Source organism: Podarcis filfolensis (assembly GCF_964270895.1).
Source record: "Podarcis filfolensis genome assembly, chromosome: 15".
Lineage (NCBI taxonomy): Eukaryota > Metazoa > Chordata > Lepidosauria > Squamata > Lacertidae > Podarcis > Podarcis filfolensis.
The window spans coordinates 11,204,592-11,224,015 of NC_139618.1; the positions used below are offsets into that span (position 1 = coordinate 11,204,592).

At 46.1% G+C, this 19,424-nt stretch overlaps 1 protein-coding gene across 1 annotated transcript; it reads right to left on the bottom strand.

Moving 5' to 3' along the window:
* Positions 1–247: 247 nt before the first annotated feature.
* Positions 248–17,604, bottom strand: NCF1 (neutrophil cytosolic factor 1). The gene is made up of 11 exons (XM_083587898.1): positions 17,239–17,604; positions 13,017–13,097; positions 10,771–10,846; positions 8,290–8,455; positions 7,328–7,383; positions 6,104–6,226; positions 4,833–4,940; positions 4,410–4,527; positions 3,603–3,710; positions 2,455–2,597; positions 248–934 (listed from the first exon to the last, which is right to left on the bottom strand). The coding sequence occupies exons 1-11, from the start codon at positions 17,308–17,310 to the stop codon at positions 816–818; spliced, it is 1,170 nt and encodes a 389-aa protein (XP_083444024.1). The 5' UTR covers positions 17,311–17,604; the 3' UTR covers positions 248–815.
* Positions 17,605–19,424: the final 1,820 nt, after the last annotated feature.

Here is a 19,424-nt window from a genome sequence, read left to right on the forward strand (position 1 = left end):
GCCGGAGGACTGCTAAGAACACCCCTGCAACATTTTGTTGCACATCCCACTTCTTGTTAATAATTTGCAATCTTCCCTCTGACAGTAGAGAATTGTGAATTCCTTCCTTCCTCTCTCTCCGGGCTTAGGCAAGAGGCTTTGCAAAAAACAGAGACTGCAAAACAGAAAGTTACATGCCAAGGATTTCCTTTCTGTTGCAAGAGTTTCCTATCCAGAACTGCCTGTGCAAGATGACGGGAAACGCAGGTTTCACATGCACTTATTTATTTATCAAACATTTGTGTACTTAAACATATACATATATAGATATACTTGGGCATATTAACCAAAAACACAATTTACAAAAGAGCCTGTGCTATATGTCAGACAAGTATTAATATCATTTTTCCTTCCTTCTCCTGCTATCAGAAAATTGATTGATGGAATATTTCTTGTCTAGTAGCTAGCAAAAGCTAACGGCCAGCACTATTTATTTCTTAGGAGCATCAGTTACACCACTGACCAGCCAACACTCAAGGCATCCACAGGCCTTCATGTCTCAATTGCTCTGTGTAGGCATTTAAACCTGCTGGAAGCAAACAAGTCACTAGTCCATAAGATTTAATGTTGGGGGGAAGAAGGAAAAGCACATCCTGAAGAATGAACAGAGTCCACCAGCATCACACCCTGCATTGATGACAATTTTACAACAAACACGGGCATATGCATTGCTAAAAATTCAGGCGCATAGTTCTGGAAAGCAGAACTTCACAGGAGTCCAGTCTGGCCAGTGAGTCCCTCAGAGATGTTGCCATGGGCAAAAATAAGCTCCTTCCTCACTTGATTTTGCTTTTTGTGGTCTCTGAGCAGCGGGCCACAATCAAGTCTTTACTGGGTCTTGGAGGGATGGCGGGTTGAGCCTTGGACTGGTTATTCTCTGTCTCGTCTTTCTCCGCTATAAAATGAAAGAAGCATACAATAAATTTCTTTGTTTTCATCTCAAGAGGTGCTTGGAATGAATTGGTTCAATTTAACAAAGCTCACAGGATCGGTTCGAAAATCTCTTTACTGTAACTGAAAGCAGTTCTTACCATTTCGGGGTGAAATGAATGTGAATTATGTCTGTTTTGGGGTGAACTCAGAACGACTCCTTGTTCATCTTCAAGTCCACTCTCTTAAGATTTATTTATTTATTTTACTCTTTAGACTAGGGATGTGGAACCTGTGGCTCTCCAAATGTCTCTGAACTACAGTTCCCAGAAGTCCTAGCAAGCATGGCCAAAAATTCCTCACACCTGCTTTAGACTCCTTGGGCCTTTAAGCTTTAAAGAGCATAATTGTTGTGTGTTTTAATGTTTCCTTGGTCTTGTTAAACATATTTTATACTTCAGCATAGCAGTTTGCAATGCTCAGAGGGCTTGGTTTTTGGTTTTTGTTTTATTTATTTATTTATTTTGCCAAGGCTCCTTTGGATAAAAACTTGAACTGTGAACTGAACTAGTTTGCTTTGTGAAGATCAAGTGTAAACTGGAAAGTAGTTGCTTTGGCACATTCTGATATGGAGAGGGGACACAGCTGGGACTCAGTGGCCACCCTTTCCAGAACTTACTCCCTCGGATGGGTCATTGCAATAATTTTGAGTCGGTACCAGAATTTGCCCATCATCCTTGTAAAGGGAATTGGGGTTGCTCGTGCGTAAGGGGGCTGCTGCTCTAGGCAACGTTGTCTGGCTAAACCTTTCCCTGGCTGGACAGCCCTTTCTCCGTGGCTGTGTCAGTCACTGGCAGAATCCGTCAGTGGGTGTTTCCTGAACTTCTTCCAACATAAAAGCTGCTTGACGCCAAGTCTCCGCCTAGCCTCCCTGCGTGGAAGTCTTCTGCGCAGAGTGGGCATGGCCAGCAGAGATCCTGGGCTCTCCCCGCTGGCCTCTGTGGAAGAGTCTTGGAGCCATCTCTCCGAAGTCCTTCCCTGCTCCCCTTTCTTCCTGGTGTCACGCCGATTTCCTTCCCCAAAGGAAGTGTTCTCTCTCTCCCTGCTGGTCCCTTCTCCTGCATCGTTGGGGAGCCTTACCTCCACTCTTGGCTCCGATGGCAGTTCCCTGACAATCCTCTCCCCTGCTCATCCCCTTTTCCTTTCGTATTGTCCCCATTAGGTTGTAAGATTGTGGAGAGAGGCCTTGTGCTGTTGTTTTCAATACGGCACCTTTTTATTTTTTTAAAAAAACCCCACAAATAAATAAATAATCCGCCTGTAAATTCCTGTCTCAGAGGTTGAGGTGGCTGAGAAGGACCCTACTTTGCAACATACGAGCATGAGAAGAACCTTCCGGATCAAGCCAAAGGCCCATCTGCTTCAGTAACCTGTTCTCACAGCGGCCACAGCAACTTGCTACCTCCTTGCCACAGGGTGCCTTTGGAAAAGCTGCTTTCAAACGAAACCAAACGAAGTACTGGGGAGGCCCCACCGAGTACTTACTGATAGTGCTGCCTTTGTAGATGAGGTTGTTCTTCACCTTCCTCCGGCTCACTAAGTATTTCACGCTGTTCCGCCGATACGTCTCCTGGCTGATCTGCTTGCGGCCTTGATTGTGGATGCTCTTGACATTTCGGATGGTGGATCTGCCAAGTCAGAAGGAGAAAGAGCATGTCTTCCCTCATGTCATATGGAAAATCGCAATGACACTCTGCAAATTCTATTACCAAAGTAATTGTTTTGGCCTCGTTTAGACCTTACACACACACACACACACACACACACACACAAAGGGACAGGTTATATGAAGCTCAAGCTAGAGAAGATATAAGTTTGCTACAACGAACTAAATTTCCCCAGTGTATTGTCTTCTTCAGAAAGGATCATCAAAGGTCTAGCTATCTAGAAGAACTGACAGTGTCTCCCTTATACAAGAGTTATGCTTTCCAACATGTAGAAAGTCAGATACAGACATGTTTGTTTGTTTGTTTGTTTAGCTAGAGAATGTAATCTGCTGTGAAACATCCTTTATAGGATGCCCCAAGGGGAAGATTTATGAGAAATTCTTTGTCTGGTCTTATCAAGAAATCATCTGTTCACTCTAAGAAGATGTTTACCCACATGTAACATATGGGACAGCACTGCAGCTGCAAGGAAGCGACGGGCAGAATGAGCTAGTACAATCACATCTGAGAAATTTAAGAGTGTGTTCAGTTTTGCTTTAGTTTAAATTAGGTTTCATTCGACTGTGTCAAAAGCTTTCTGATTATTTTAACTTCTTCCTTAATTTTTTTTTTTAACCTAACTGTTCATATCAGTGCTTTTCTTCTAGAAAAAAAAGGAGCTGGTATTGCATACCCTTGAGTACCCCCAGAATAAAAAAAAGCACTGGTTCATGTATAGGAAATTGTCGGAGTATATTTTTAAGGTGTCAAAGCCAGTGGATCATGTAATAAAGTTGCTTATGGTGATGCAATCCGCCTCTATATGTGGAATGGGAAGTGTTTGCAATTGTTTGATTTGACTCATGCTGAAAAATGTCTTGCACCAGTCCTTTTAATTATTGTTCCCATGCCAAAAATTACCAAAAGCATTTTCTTCCACCAACACACACACACACACACACACACACACACACACACACACACTACCTTCGAGGTGGGGCTCCTTTGTTCCTCAGCTGATTGTTCTCTGGGTTATTCAGCTCCCCAGATTTCTGCAGATACATCGACGGGTAATAGCCTGTAGTTTCGTCCTTCCTGAGATTTCAGAAACAACATCAATTTACCCACAAGAAAAAAAGAGGAAGGAGCTCTGTGGCTGGCAAGCGGACAGAGAGCCTTAATCCCAGGAGGGTGAAGGAGGACGTAACCTCAATCTCCCACACCACGAGCAATGCTGCCCCCACTTTTGATAAACACACTTTTTTGACATCCACAGATTCAGCACAATATTTGAAAGAGGTTTTCCTGGTTGGAGCCTATGTGGGTAAAACAGCACACAAAAACACGTGTGCTCCACTTCCAAATATCACACCGGACCCCCTGACATGGGAGCAAGAGGTGTGATCCTGTTTTGGCCTCCACCCAGTAAATGTACACTTTGAATGATGGCCAATAAGGGACACAGTAAGCTGTATTAGACAGAGTCCTTCCTCCTTCACCCCGGTGCCCTCCAGGTCCTTTAGACCACAACTCCCATCAACCCTCACCAGTGCAGCCATGATTCCATCAGCCCCACCACGGGGCTGATGGGAGTTGTAGTCCCCAAACATCTGGAGGGCCCCAGGTTAGCGGAAGGGATTTATGAAAGGTCCAAACAAGTCCTTAGGGCAGAACAGTCCATGTCCATTAGCCACAGTAGACAGAAATGGAGCCTCCACATTCAAAGGCAAGATACCTCCAATTGCCACACACTAGGTGATGTTTATTTCCACCAGCTCTTCTTTGGTTCCTCACCTGACAACCCACCATCCATCAAGCAGTTTATGGATAACTTCTATGGTTTCCCCTTCCTTCAGAGTAATCTCGTCTTCCTGGGCAGCTGTGTAGCCTTTCCGGACAACATGGAGTTCCCCTTAAAACAAAGGAGCAGAGAGCCATTAAGAAGGACTCAGGAGTTTGCAAGGCAACAATAGATCCAATAATCATCTCACTGATATTCATCCTTCAGTTTGCACAGTTAAAGCACACAACGCGCTTTCCGATCTGAATTGCAATCCCCTTCGTGATAGCCATGTGTGCTGCGGATCGCTATTGTTCCCATTTTACAGATAGGAAAACAGAGGCTGAAAGATGGCTATCTTTCAAATGCTGCCATTTAACTTCAGGGTTAATCGGGACCTGGGCATCAACAGACCCAACAGAGAGGGTTTGTTTTACCTGCATAGTTGGGATCCTGTTCTTCAGACTCATCTGGACCATCCATAGGTTCAAGGTAGGCAGCAGGGACCCAACCCCGTTTGTTCGTCTGCTGACAGAACCACCAACCTGGAGCGAGACAAATGATAAATAAATCGGTGTCCTCCTGGACCAAGTTACCTGTCTCTAAAGTTTACACATCAGAAGTGCAGCTGGTTATGCTTAATGCCTGCACGGGTCATCAACCTCTTTAGACCCATGGGCTTATTTTGATTTTTTGAGGAAGCAGTGTGGGTGCCACCTCTTTAGGTCTTCAAAAGAGCCTGCTGGATCAGACCAATGGCCCATCTAGTCCAACAGCTTCTGGAAACTTGGAAGCAGGACCTGAACACAAGAACACACTGTTCTCTCCTGCAGTTTCCAGCAACTGGTATTCAGAAGCATTGCCATTGATGGACATTGCTGCCTCCTGTCTGATAATATTCCACAGATTAACTGTATGCTGAGAAGGACTTTGTTTTATCTGTCCTCGGCCTGCCAACAGACCACTTCTCTCGTCTGCTCATCTGCCCCAGCAAAGACAGAGAGAAAGAAAGTGGGCACACTTAGCTTTTCCAAAGGACCTGGGCCAAAGTCAAGAGGCGATAGAAATCATACGAGCCTTGGAAAGCACATAGAGCCAGAAGAGGAAGTGGGGGAAGGCACCGCTCTTCGAACTTCCTCTTACAACTCTATGCACGTTTTGAGGGAGGAAAGGGAAACCGCTGCCCTCATCTCATGACCAAGGAGGCAGTGAGGGAATCAGAGGCTCTCCATGAAGGCACCAGGAGAAGACCTCAAGGGACGCATGGCCCCAGAGATGCAACATTGGTAGCCTCCGCTTAGGGGGCAGACCTCCTGCTGCGGCCAAAGTACAGACCCTCCAAGTGTCCCTATTTTCCTGGATTTACAGAAGCCACCCCAGTTTCTGTTTTGATCCTGGAATGTCTCGCTTTTCCTTAGGACATCCTCATTGTCATCACAGAAATGTTGCAGGGTTTGGAGTTATGCGACTCCCGAGTCATCTGAAGGCAGCTCTGTATAGGGAAGCTCTTTTTAAAAAATGTTTAATGTTTTATTATGCTTTTATATATGTTGGAAGACGCCCAGAGTGGCTGGGGCAACCCGGTTAGATGGGTGGGGGTATAAATAGTAAAATTATGACTATGGAAGAGGACGTTCCCTACCTTCTCTGCCACCGCTGTAAAACCAGCCCCTCTCCCAAGAGATAAGCACCATCTCTCTCTCCTTACCGCTTTCGCTTTTCTCCACGACGTCCACCAGTTCCCCCATCTTGACCCCCATCTCAGTGCTGGAGTTCTTCTCATAGTCGCCAATTGCCCGATACGTCTGTAGGATGATGGGTCCTGTGATATCTATTGGAGGAGGAAGAAGAAGAGTTTGGATTTGATATCCCACTTTATCACTACTCGAAGGAGTCTCAAAGTGGCTAACATTCTCCTTTCCCTTCCTCCCCCACAACAAACACTCTGTGAGGTGAGTGGGGCTGAGAGACTTCAGAGAAGGGTGACTAGCCCAAGGTCACCCAGCAGCTGCATGTGGAGGAGCGGGGACGCGAACCCGGTTCACCAGATTACGAATCTACCGCTCTTAACCACTACACCACACTGGCTCTCAGGAGGAAAAGCGGCTATGATTAGGGGAACTCTCAAGGGCCCCATCTGAGCCAGGATTCGCCGGAGCCGAGCCCCTGAGACCTGTCTGGAGTGCGAGGGACCAGCGCCACGTGCAAACTTAATACAGTATATTTTGTGCCATGCAGAGGATCTCCCTCCCCACTGAATAACAGTGAGCTAATTCTCCCCACACACATGGTTCTGGGATAAAGAGGGCACAGAGTTCGGGGTGGAAGGTGACATCTGAAAAATAGACTTGAGAACTGCTTTCATAGAGTTCCCAGTGCCACTTTTAGTTAAGAGAGAGCGCCGTGTTTTTAGTCCTTGTGGCAATTTATGAATCCAGAAAGCAGAGGAGGCAGCGAAGAAGAGAAGAAGAAGAGTTTGGATTTGATATCCCGCTTTATCACTACCCAAAGGAGTCTCAAAGCAGCTAACAATCTCCTTTCCCTTCCTCCCCCATAACAAACACTCTGTGAGGTGAGTGAGGCTGAGAGACTTCAAAGAAGTATGACTAGCCCAAGGTTGGACTTGATGACCCTTTGGGATCTCTTCCAACTCTAGGATCCTATGAAAGCGCATGGCTACTCCCAAAGAATCCTGAGCACTGCAGTTTATGCTTCACAGAGCTATGATTCCTAACGCCCTTAACGAACTACCCAGCCAGATGTTTCTGAAGAAGCGGCACGTGGGACATGAGGGCAACCACAGCTCTCTTTCGACCTTAGTGCTGCTGAGGGCAAGGCAGACTGCGATCCTGGCAGTAACATACAACCACTGAAGGGAAAGAGGTAGGCAAGACGAGTGGGAAGGATCTCACCACTTCTGCTTTTTAATTACCTGCTGCAATCTTCTTGGAGTCTTTTGGTATCAAAAAGGTTTCTGGTTTCTTGACGCTAAGGGGAAAAGAATCAAAGGCAAACACTGTTGGAATTGTCAAGTCTTCCATCCCAGCCACAGACTCGAACTGGTGGCCTCAAGCAAGTCATGAACTCACAGCATGTTGGATAATCACACTGGCCTGATTTTCAGGGCTGTTGCAAGGTTTACAAAGGTAACATACTTTGAGTGTTTTAAACATGGAATATAAACATGAACAGAACTGACCCTTTTTCTGTGAAGTGGGCCACAACTATACACTCTTGTCTTGCCACGCAGTGTCAAGTTAGATGTCTATGGAGGCTGGACCACCAACCTTAGCCTGCCTCCAGCCAGCTTGCTTGCCTTATATCTCACAAGCAGGCCAAGGAGTGGCCCTGACTGTCCGCTTCCTCCTCCTTAGTCTCAGGGTCGCCCTTGTAGAACTCAGCAGAGAGAAGGCAGATGGGGGGAAACTAGAAGGAGATGGCTCTGCCTGCCATCAGCTCTGGCGCCCCCTACTGGTCGGCTCCCCATGTTCTGCCCTACCAGGTCCAAGCAGTGTTTCTCTAATAAGTGTCGTTGGACTACAACCCCCATCATCCCTGATCACAGTTCCTGCTAGTTACAGATGATGGGAGTTGTAGTCCAACAACAGCTAGGGACCCAAGTTTGAGAAACATGGCTGGGGAGCAGCTGCCACTGGGAAGGCGCTATACTGAGATACTGTAAATGGCACTTTTCAGAATCATTTACCAGGAGCAGCAGTGAGAGGGGAAGTGGCAATGAGCCCTAGGGGAGGGTGACACTGGACTTCTTACAGCTGCCCAAAGTATCAGGTGCTGACACCTGGTTTGAGATGGACACGGGTCCCTTCCTCCCTATGGACCCTTCCCGCCAGTCTTAGCCCAATAGGTGCCTCCCAGCACCCTGACAATACTCACTGGCTTGCTATAGGTGGGTTCAGGTCATCCGGTCTGACTTTGAAGAAGGTCAAGACATGTCCACACCGAGAGATCTTGCGGGGCAGGTTGATGAGGGCCATGGTGTACTCAGAGAGCGTGTCTTGCCGATTTTGGGTGATTCGCTGGCTGTCAAACCACCTTGGCGCTAGATAGATGGGTAGGAAGGAACAAAGGAGTTTGCATTTCATCATGCCAGAGGACTACCCCCATCCCGTCCGGTCAATGCCTATTCTAGTCAATTCAGTTTGCATTTCAGGTGACACTACCTAACAGGCAAAGCTACCTTTCTAAAGCTGCACCTCTCCAAATTTACCAGTGCAGTTCTCCAGCCCAGTAAAGATGCACAAACATGCATGAGATTGGCGAGAATAACATACAAAAATGTGTTACTTTGGGGAGAAATTCTTGACAAAGGAGAAGTATATTCTGGGCAAATTTGCATAGAAAAATGTGTATTTTGGGAGAAATTCGCATTCAAATTCCAACTTCAAAATAAAAAAATAATCATACACAGATGTGGTTGGGAAAATGAGAAATTGAAAGAAACTGAAACAGACAGCATATGCTTGTGTCTCAGTTTGTGACTTGGTTCAAGACTTGGCCGTTTCTCATCATTATGTAAACGGGATCCAAAAGGGAACAGGAACATATTTTTTTTTAAACCACATGTGGCTACTTGGTCCATCAACTGCAACAGAACATTTATTTCAGCACCCAACCCAAAACCCACTGCATTTGCAAGACAACTGATTTGGACAAACCAAAGATCTAAATGTGTTCCTGGTTACTACATAGGAAGTGAGCGTTTGAGCAATGACACTGTTATGACTTTGTGAGTGCCAGGCACCACTAAATTCCTGGGTCCAGTAGGCGTTAGAATATAATCAAGGCTTGGGGGGTTAAACTGCTAATCCCTATACCCAAGCTTCCTGTGTTCAGGCGATCGCCTGGGAGATGGGCCATTAGGAGAACGAAGGAATAGGCCGTTAAGAAAGTAAATAGGAGAGTGGAGTCTGGGTCAGACAGCAAATGGGTGGGACCATGCCCTCAATTCAGAGTTAGTTAGAAGGCAAAGGCAGAGCTGAGAGTTGGCTGTGATGTGACCTAGAGGGGGGAAAAGGTTGCAGGCTAGAAAAAGCAGCAAGTTGGAGAGAAGGTCAGAGCACAGTGGTTGATTTCTGTTTGAATTCAAGTCTTTGGGAGAAATGAGACCCTCTTGGGGTGTTGATGCTGTGAGCCCCTCCATCGTAAGCTCAGGTTGTATATATGTGTCAGTAAACCATGTATCCTAAAGACACTACAATCTCTACATTGCCACGTTTCCAAAAGGAACATTCAGTCTGCCCATTTTCCAGAGCTTACCGGAAACCAGAGAACATTTGGGTGCTGCCAGTGAAATGTTGAAGTACAGTGGTACCTCGGGTTACATATGCTTCAGGTTACATACGCTTCAGGTTACAGACTCCGCTAACCCAGAAATAGTACCTCAGGTTAAGAACTTTGCTTCAGGATGAGAACAGAAATTGTGCTCCAGCGGTGCAGCGGCAGCAGGAGGCCCCATAGGCTAAAGTGGTGCTTCAGGTTAAGAACAATTTCAGGTTAAGAACGGACCTCCGGAACGAATTAAGTACTTAACCTGAGGTACCACTGTACTGGGGCTCAGCCTTAAATCTTGTGAAATAATATACTGCATTTTTCTGCCAGCAGGAGATTGGCAGAGATGATTGTGCATGTGACTGGTTGCTGCAGCAAGGCCTGGTGACATTTGGCCGTGGCAAATGGGTGTGCTATTTATGGCAGCGGCAAGGTGTGTGTGCAGTCAGCTGTGGTTGCGTTGAGTGTGCAGGTGGGCTTTTGGCAGCAAGCATGCAGACGGTTGTTGGCCGTGGCTATGCGTGCAATTTGTATTGGTGGGCAGGCTGTAGAGTGATTGGCAGCGGTGACTCCCGTGCCCCCTCAAAAGAAGCTCAACAACTTTGGGCAATTCTGTCCCCCATTTTTTTTTTGTTGCGGTCCAAAAAAATAGGGGTCATCTTATACAAGGGTGGGTGTTATACACAGAAAAATATGGTAATATGATGAGGGGGGAGGTGTTTTTTTGAGCATGTGAAGACTGCTTTCACGCTCCACCAAAGGAAAGCCCTAAATAGCTGGGAAGAAGGATCCTACATAAACACACACCTGCAAAGAATCCTGAGAAACTGAGTTTCTTAAAGGTACTGGAGATTGTAGCTCGGTGGCAAACAAACTACAGTTCCCATGATTCTTTGGGAGGTGGGAAATGTGATTTAAACATACGGTTTAAAAAGTAATTTAGGCCAGCAGTTTAAAATTTCAGACACGTTCGCCACGATGATAATTTAAAATATAGTGCTGATTGTAAATCAGGGCTGGCTTTATATCTCCAGACTCAGGGCAATGCCAAGAACCTAGAACTGGCAGCTGTACTGGCTTACTTACCAGGCAAGTGAGGAATGATCCTGTTCTCAACACTAATGTCCCCAGATTCAATAGGAAACATCTCCTTTAAAGTTTTCTGGAGAAAGGAGAGAAAGCAAGAACAGCCTTAGAATTCTAGATGAAAGTATGGACGAAAAACAAATCATCGGGTGCGTTTAGTCACTTCCAGCCAGTAATTTAATAAGGGACCTCCATTCCCATCACTTTGGCAATTAGCAATTGCTTCCCCTGCTTTTAAAAAGTAAATTGCAGACAGGGGAGCGGCAGTGGCATAGCGTGGGTTGTCAGAACCCGGGGCAAGGCAAGTAATTTGCACCCCTAACCTGTGGATTTGCGCCCCCTAACCCTAACCCCCAGATGTTGCGCCCGGTGCGGCCGGCCCCCCCTGCACCCCCCACGCTACGCCACTGGGGAGCGGAAGTTTGGACTGGGACCCTGATGCAGGGCGGGGAGAGAGGAGTCCCTTAATCTTTCATCCTTTTCTACAGCATTCTGATGCAGATTGTGAGGAGGGGTGTGTGTCCGCAATTTACTTTTTAAAAAGCAAATCCCCATTCAACAACGGCTGCATTGAAACCATACATTTAAAGTGCTGTGATATCACTTCAAACAGTTCCCCCCCCCCAAAATAATTTCAGGAGCTGCAGTTTGTTTAGGGAGTTGTTAGGAGGCTCCCCCCCCCCCATTTCTCCACACAGAACTACAATTCCCAAAGTCCCCTGACTCACAACTCTCAGCCCCCTCAACAAACTATAGGTCCCAGGATGATCTGAGAGAAGCCATGACTGTTTTACATTGTGTCGCAATGCCTTAAATTTGTGGCCAAAGAGCCGGACATGACCAGGCAGTGGGACAGCCATGTGACAGGAACCAGCAACAAGATGCAGGGACTGTCCTGTGTGAAGTGGTAACTGGTAGGGTGGAAGGCAGGAGGCTGGCAGTAGGTGGCGCCAGAGCAGATGACAGGCAAAGCCTCACCCTGATTGGTTGTAAGTAAGAAATCTGGCAGGCAGAGGCTGGCTGGGAGCAGACTGAGTTTGGTGAGGCAGTGCCCCATTTGTCGCAGTGGGCCAGCCTCCACTGGTCTCACGGGGACTGAATGGAGAGACATCTGAGTGCCCCAGAGTGACACAGCGGCTGCCCCTCCCCTGGGTTTCCACCTCAGCCTTCCCAAAACAAGAAAACAAAAGAGCAAGGCACAAGGTTGACGGCAAAGGCAGCCGCAGACTTCCCCTTTGCGGCTTGCAAAAAAAGGAAAAGACTTCAAATGTTGAATTCTCATCATATGACTATCTCATGAAATAATATTTAAACCAGGCAGCTCAGAAATTCCAACCAGCTGCATTAAAAGGAGAACAATGCAGGAATCATCCTCTTTTGTTGACCACCTACTCGGCTGCCCTTCCTTTCAGCTTAAGTGAGATTTGTAAGGTTTGCTCACAATACTTGCGAGTGAGTATTTTTTGATGGCTCCACTTACCCTTGATCCCCACTGCCTTCCACCTCACATTCCCAATAGGCTGCCCAGGTAAAGGTAAAGGGACCCCTGACCATTAGGTCCAGTTGTGGCCGACTCTGGGGTCACGGCGCTCATCTCGATTTATTGGCCAAGGGAGCCGGTGTACAGCTTCCAGGTCATGTGGCCAGCATGACTAAGCCGCTTCTGGAGAAGCAGAGCAGTGCACGGAAACGCCGTTTACCTTCCCGCCGGAGCAGTACCTATTTATCTACTTGCACTTTGACGTGCTTTTGAACTGCTAGGTTGGCAGGAGCAGGGACCGAGCAACAGGAGCTCACCCCGTCACGGGGATTCGAACCGCCGACCTTCTGATCGGCAAGTCCTAGGCTCTGTGGTTTAACCCACAGCGCCACCCGCGTCAGAATACTACTCAAAATGATATCTTGTCTTCCTAAGAAAGAGGAGCAACCACACAAAGTTGCCCTAGGGCGGCATACACACCCTAAAAAGAAAAAAAAAAGGAGGCCACAGGTTTGCCTGGCATTATATTATATGTATAGATGCAGATTCAGGAATGATTGCTATGATTTAACTCCTCAAAGGTGAGAAGGAGGCCTATCTGAAATAGCAGCAATTATTTCTAAATCTGCAGGTGTCCATGCACATTTTATGCAAGTCCTCCTTTCAGTCTTCTTTGGCAATGTAATGAATGCACCATCCTAGCACAGAAAGACATCAAAATTAGCCAGACACTCTTAAGGCGCCAGAGACGCAACAGTTTACTTACATGGAAGTCATAGATCTCGGTGAACTTCCGATACACAACTTTCTCGGTGAGATCTTGCCATTTCACCAGAAACATGTAGACCTGACAAGGAGAACAGACCGTTGTTCAGAATCAGCAAAAGCTTTCAAATGGCCTCCCCCAGCCAACCCGACTCTTCATCCCAGGCTGTTCAGAGGGCGCCGAATTTAGATGTGCAGGGAGACTCCATTAATGACGAATGTTACACACATTATGTTCAAAAATAAAATGCGTTAAAAATAGGTGTTATCTGCTTTGACGCTGGAATCCTAGAGCGCTTCTGGTCCTACAGAAACATTCATTAGAAACTAAAGTTTTAAGTACCAAACAATTTCAGTTTTCCCAGTTCTAAAATAAGCAACTAATGTAGACATCCTGAAAACAGTCCATAAATATTCACTAATGGAATCATATCTGAATCTGGAAACGGACTTGTGGTTTTTCATTGTACAACTGGTGTTTGTTTTTTTCATGTCGTAAAATGCAGGGTTGACTTATGGGTGTGTTACAGCCTTGTGTTGGGGGGCAGCCGGCACAGAAGAATCAAAGAGTCATAGAATCACTAAATTGTAGAGTTGGAAGGGACCTTGGGGGGTCATCTAGGCCAACCCCTGCAATGCAGGAATCTTAAAAAAAAACACAGCCCACAATATGAAAGATTTCTTAATTTACTAAAATACGTGTATTGTCCTTTTTTCAAGTTTTCAACAGATCAGTTACCCAATGTGGGGCTTGAACTCGTGACCCCGATATTAAGAGTCTCATGCTCTACCAACTGAGCTATCCATTATCTCCTATTGTCATGCTTCCCATGGACTGGAAATCCCTGGGAATGAACCTGAGATTTGGGGGGCGCAAAGCATTTGCTGTGCTTTAGAATGGTGGCTGTTCCCTCGCAGCCTCCTCTAAGCGAGGGTATTCCCAAGCAATGCACATGGGGTGGAATTTCCTGTCTTTGTTCACATGGTTCCCCCCCCCCCTTTTCTACAGGGAAGCCACATGATAGAGCACTCGAATCATAAGCCTGCTGGCTGTTGCTTCACCCCTGGGGCACTTCCAGACTGTTGCGGTCTGCGGGACTTTCAATCAAGTGCCGGCCAATTCCAATTGCACAATTAAAGTTGAGCTGTTGTGCAACAAACCTGCTTCCTCAAAAGATGACATTTGCAATGAACAAAGTGATGGGAAAGCGCAACGTCATCTAATCTCCCTGCAAACAAATCCAGGTGCGTGCTCAGTAAACAAGTCATCTGGGAGCCCCCCTGTGCTCCTTCCATCTTTTTCTGTTCTTTCAGGCTGAAGAAAATGCAGCTTTTTAAAAACACAACAAGCGAACACCAGTGCTATCTTCTCAATGTGGATCACCTGGGCTCTGGCCTGCCTTTTTCCCAGAGGCCAAATTTGGCATGAGCATTGACACCTGAGGCACCTGAAAACTTGCCGCCACTCACACATTGAATGTGGCCTTTCCATATCTTGGGGACAAAGAAACTGGGGCTTTTGGGGTGTCAGGCTCCCATCAGCCCCAGTCAGCATGGCCAGGAATGATGGGAGTTGTAGTCCAACTGGTTTCCTCATCCATCCCTGAGCTATGCAAAGCCCAGTGCCTCTCACCTAGCTCTTTCCTGGTTGTTCAAAAGGATGGCAGGAGAGGGGAAATCAAAGTATGACAAAAGCAGAGAGGATTTCCTTGCAGGCATTTGTGAGTTCAGAACAGTGAAATTGCAAATTAAACCACAGTCGTACCTTGGTTCTTGAACAGCTTAGTTACCAAACAAATTGGCTCCCAAATGCCGCAAACCTGGAAGCGAGTTTTTTTCGGAAGCTGAACATCCGACACGGCTTCCGCTTGAGTGCAGGAAGCTCCTGCAGCCAATCGGAAGCCAAGCTTTAGTTTTCAAATGGTTTCAGGAGTCTAACAGACTCCCGGAACGGATTAAGTTCAAGAACCAAGGTACCACTGCATTTATTTCCAAGCAGAGGCTGATCATGTTTAATCTAAGTGGAAAAGAGGGCCGATGACCTCTCTCTTTCTTTCTTCTTGGTTGCAGAAAACCCCACCCCTATGAATCTGCAGCAGTGTTGATCGCCAAGCCCTTAAATGCTGAAGTTCCCTGGGCGGCCCAGAATGACTTATCTATCCTCTTCCTGCAGATCATCATGGTGCAATAGTGTTATAAAAAGAAGGAAGGCCCAGAAAATCCCTGCCAAGGCTTGAGTGGGTGGCTCAGGGTTTGCTGTTAACCGGCAAAGGGGAACGAAAGAAAGAAGGGTCCAGAATCGATAGCAAACAACAGTGGGGAGGTCAGGGAGTGATGTCCTAACCAGGCATAGACACACCCGTCAATTTCAGATCCTCTCGGTTTCTCATTCTTCCAACCTTAGGCTTGGTTCCTGCCATTTCTGCATAATATTGAATTTAAAAAAAAATCTACACAAAAATGCGTGTGAGCATAATACGCTCATTTTTGTTGCCTAGAGTACACTTTTTTGCAAGGAGTTTGCTAACACCACACCTAATAGAATGCATTTTGGTGCATTAATTTCCACATGGCTTTGCACACAGTTTACACTAATGTACGGATCTTTTGTACCAGTTCTTCAGTTGGTAGATGTGTGTTAGGAGCCTCAGAGAAGGGCAAACTTCCAAGGATTCTGGTGTACGAGGTGCAGATTTGACAGACTAAGGATGAAATGAAAACTGAAGCTATGTCTCCTCCATCCTTAGATCTAAGCAGGATCTCCCAGCCAGATGACCCTCCTCCACTCTCTGCCTTTTCAGATTAAAGAAAGGGCCAACAGGAGAGGGATATAAAACAATGAACAGCCTGGAGAAAGTGGACAGAAAAAAATATTTTTCTCCCCCTCTCATAACACTGGAAACTCATGGACATCCAATGATTCGAGGACTGACTTTTAGTTTTAACTGATGCTTTTTTTAAATTATTGGATCTTTGTAAACCGCTTAGAGAACTACTTTAGTTAGATAGTACAGTATATAGATTGTCTCTGCCTTGTCTGGGCGGTTTTTGGGGTGGGCAGCACTTTTTATTATTAATTATTATTATTATTATTATTATTATTATTATTATTATTATTAATGTTTATTTATTTTACCTGGACTTCAGCCTAAGGCCATAGGGTGGGTCACAACAATTGAAAACAGAGCACTGAAAACAAATTACTGTCCTAAGAATAGGGTGGTTTCTAAAACTATACACCGCAAGGGCCAAAAGCAGAACTAAAAAGATGCATCTTCCACATAACGAGGAGCAAAAATGAGATGAATAGAAAAGCTCTTTAGCTAAAAGGACGTCTCTCACAGGCATATTTTCCCTTCCCCTTTGATCTGGACCCCCAGTTGAATGAGGTACTTCCCAACAATCGTACATCCATCTGTGGTGCATCTGCAGTGTGGTGCAGTGGTTAGTGTGCCTGACTAGGAAGAGTTGAGAGAGACCAGGGTTCGAATCCCTACTCAGCCATCATCATCATCATTATTATTATTATTATTATTATTATTATTATTATTATTATACATTGGTATCTCGGGTTACAGACGCTTCAGGTTACAAACACTTCACATTACAGACTCCGCTAACCCAGAAATAGTACCTCGGGTTAAGAACTTTGCTTCAGGATGAGAACAGAAATCGCACGGCAGCAGTGGGAGGCCCCATTAGCTAAAGTGGTACCTCAGGTTAAGAACAGTTTCAGGTTAAGAACGAACCTCCGTAACGAATTAAGTTCTTAACCCAAGGTACCACTGTACTGCCCTTCATCAAAAGATCTCAGGGCGGTTCACAAGAAAAAATATATAAGACAAAAGCACTAATAATAATAATAATAATAATAATAATAATAATAATAATAATACAATTTATTATTTATACCCTGCCCATTTGGCTGGGTTTCCCCAGCCACTCTGGGCGGCTTCCAACCGAAGATTAAAAGTACATTAAAACACCAGTCATTAAAAACTTCCCTAAACAATTAGTTAAAACAGAAAAAGCAAAACAATACCACCACCCCACTCACAATGCCACGAAGCTCCCTGTGTGGCCACGGGCCAGTCACTCACTCTCAGCCTAACCTACCTCACAGGGTTGTTGTGAGGAGAAAATGAGGAGGAAGAGAACTGTAGGCGCCACTTTGAGGAGGAAAGGTAAGTTAATAATAAGGTAACAACGACAAAAAGACTTACATAGTGCTGGCTTGGGAAAAACCTCTTCTCGTAGCCCAGCAGTTCAATATGTCGGATATAGGTATCTCCCATGGTCGCTGCTAAATCCCTGCAGCCCTGATGCTTGTTGACTGTGCCTGAGATAGTGCCCCCTCGCTGTCAAACGACCCAGCTAGTAGGCTGCAGCTTTTATCCTCGTTAAAAAGGAGAAGTCTCATTTCCCCACATTGCACATTGTGGATTTTTTTGGGTGTGTGTGTGTGTGCTGGGTTTCTGTTTTCTGCACCTGGCGTGTGTCTCCAGAGCACAGCAGACACGACACTAGAAGCTGCCTGGCGTGTGTTATGTCTGTGCTGTGGGCTCCTGGCTCCAGAAGACATGTGCTAGAGGCTGCATCCAAGTTCGCTGGCAAGGAATGATCTGGGTTCCCGAGGCTCCCTGGGCTGCCAAGTTGATATTGCTCTGCCTAATCTGACTCACAGGATTGCTGCAAGGACAGAATTGCAGGATGGGGGCAAAGAAAGAGGAAGCAGATCACCGGAAACAAGGACAAAAGAAAGTTTACATTTGCATAACAGGTGCATGTGGTAATTTACAAGTATACATGCAAGACTGGAATATAAATGCATCTCACCACCATGGGGGGGGGGTGTGGAATGGCAGCCAGGTTACCTGTCGGCCTGCTTCATTCGCTGCCCAACTGCCATTCTTATCATTTATCGTTCTTATTATTTCTTTTTTTTTCTTCTTTTGATATTAATAGTCTATTGAAAAGTTTACAATTATAAAGGAATATATACTGTAAATGTAAAGGGTAAAGGACCCCTGGACAGTTAGGTCCAGTCAAAGGAGACTATGGGATTGCGGCGCTAATCTCACTTTCAGGCCGAGGGAGCCGGCATTTGTCCACAGACAGCTTTCAGGGTCATGTGGCCAGCATGACTAAACCACTTCTGGCACAATGGAACACCGTGACGGAAACTAGAGTGCACGGAAACGCCATTTACCTTCCCACCGCAGTGGTACCTATTTATCTACTTGCCCTGGCGTGCTTTCAAACTGCTAGGTTGGCAGGAGCTGGGACAGAGCAACGGGAGCTCACTCCGTTGCAAGGATTCGAACCACTGAGGCTCAGTGGTTTAGACCACAGCGCCATCCGTATCTCTTGAATATATACGAAAACACCCTAATCGATATATTCTTTTTTAAAGTTTGATACAGTGGACGCTCAGGTTGCGAACGTGATCCATGCGGGAGGCACGTTCGCAACCTGCTGAGTTCGCAACCTGCAGCATTCACAACCCGCAGCGCCGTGTCTGCGCGCACATGGGTTGCGATTCAGCGATTTAGTGATTCTGTGCATGCACAAGCGCCGAAACCCAGAAGTAACCCATTCCAGTATTTCCAGGTTTGGCACGGTGCACAACCTGAAGCGTCTGTAACCCGAGGTATGACTGTATTATTATCCTAGTACATATGTGAACATTAATAGGTACCGCTCTGGCCGGAAGATAAACGGTGTTTCCATGCGCTGCTGTGGTTCGCCAGAAGCGGCTTAGTCATGCTGGCCACATGACCCGAGATGAGGGCCGCAACCCCAGAGTCGTCCACGATTGGACCTAATGGTCAAGGGTCCCTTTACCTTTACCTTTTGTATAACGTGCCAATTGCTGGTGGGCAGGTTCAATGCTCCTCCTGCTCTGCCTTCTAGTGTTTCTTTTTAAAAGTATTTAAACCAGACAAATAGAGTACAATGGGGGGGGGGGGGGGCGGAAGGGACTGCCACCGTCAGTCCATACTTAACCAGAGGATTGTCTGACCCAGGGTTGCCACCTTGAATAAAATATTGGGGGGATCCAAGCAAGCCCCACCCCAATCACATGGCACTATGCAGGCACACCATTTGACTAGCAATGCTCATCTACTTTGGGGGGCCCTGACCCCCTCAGATATTTTAGGGGGGCCCTGAAGCTCGCTCGGCCCCTTGAAGTCAGTTATGAAGATGGGTAAAAAAAAAATTCCAACTTTTTTTTATTAGTTTCCACATTTATCACATATGGGGGAAAAAGAAAACATTACAAAACACACAAGAAGAGAAAAAAGAAAAGGGGGAAAAAAGAAAGAAAAACACAAAACAGAATTCTTACTTCAAATCTCTAATTCTCGTTACATTGATAGCTGACTTCCTCAAATCCTCTTTAACTGAA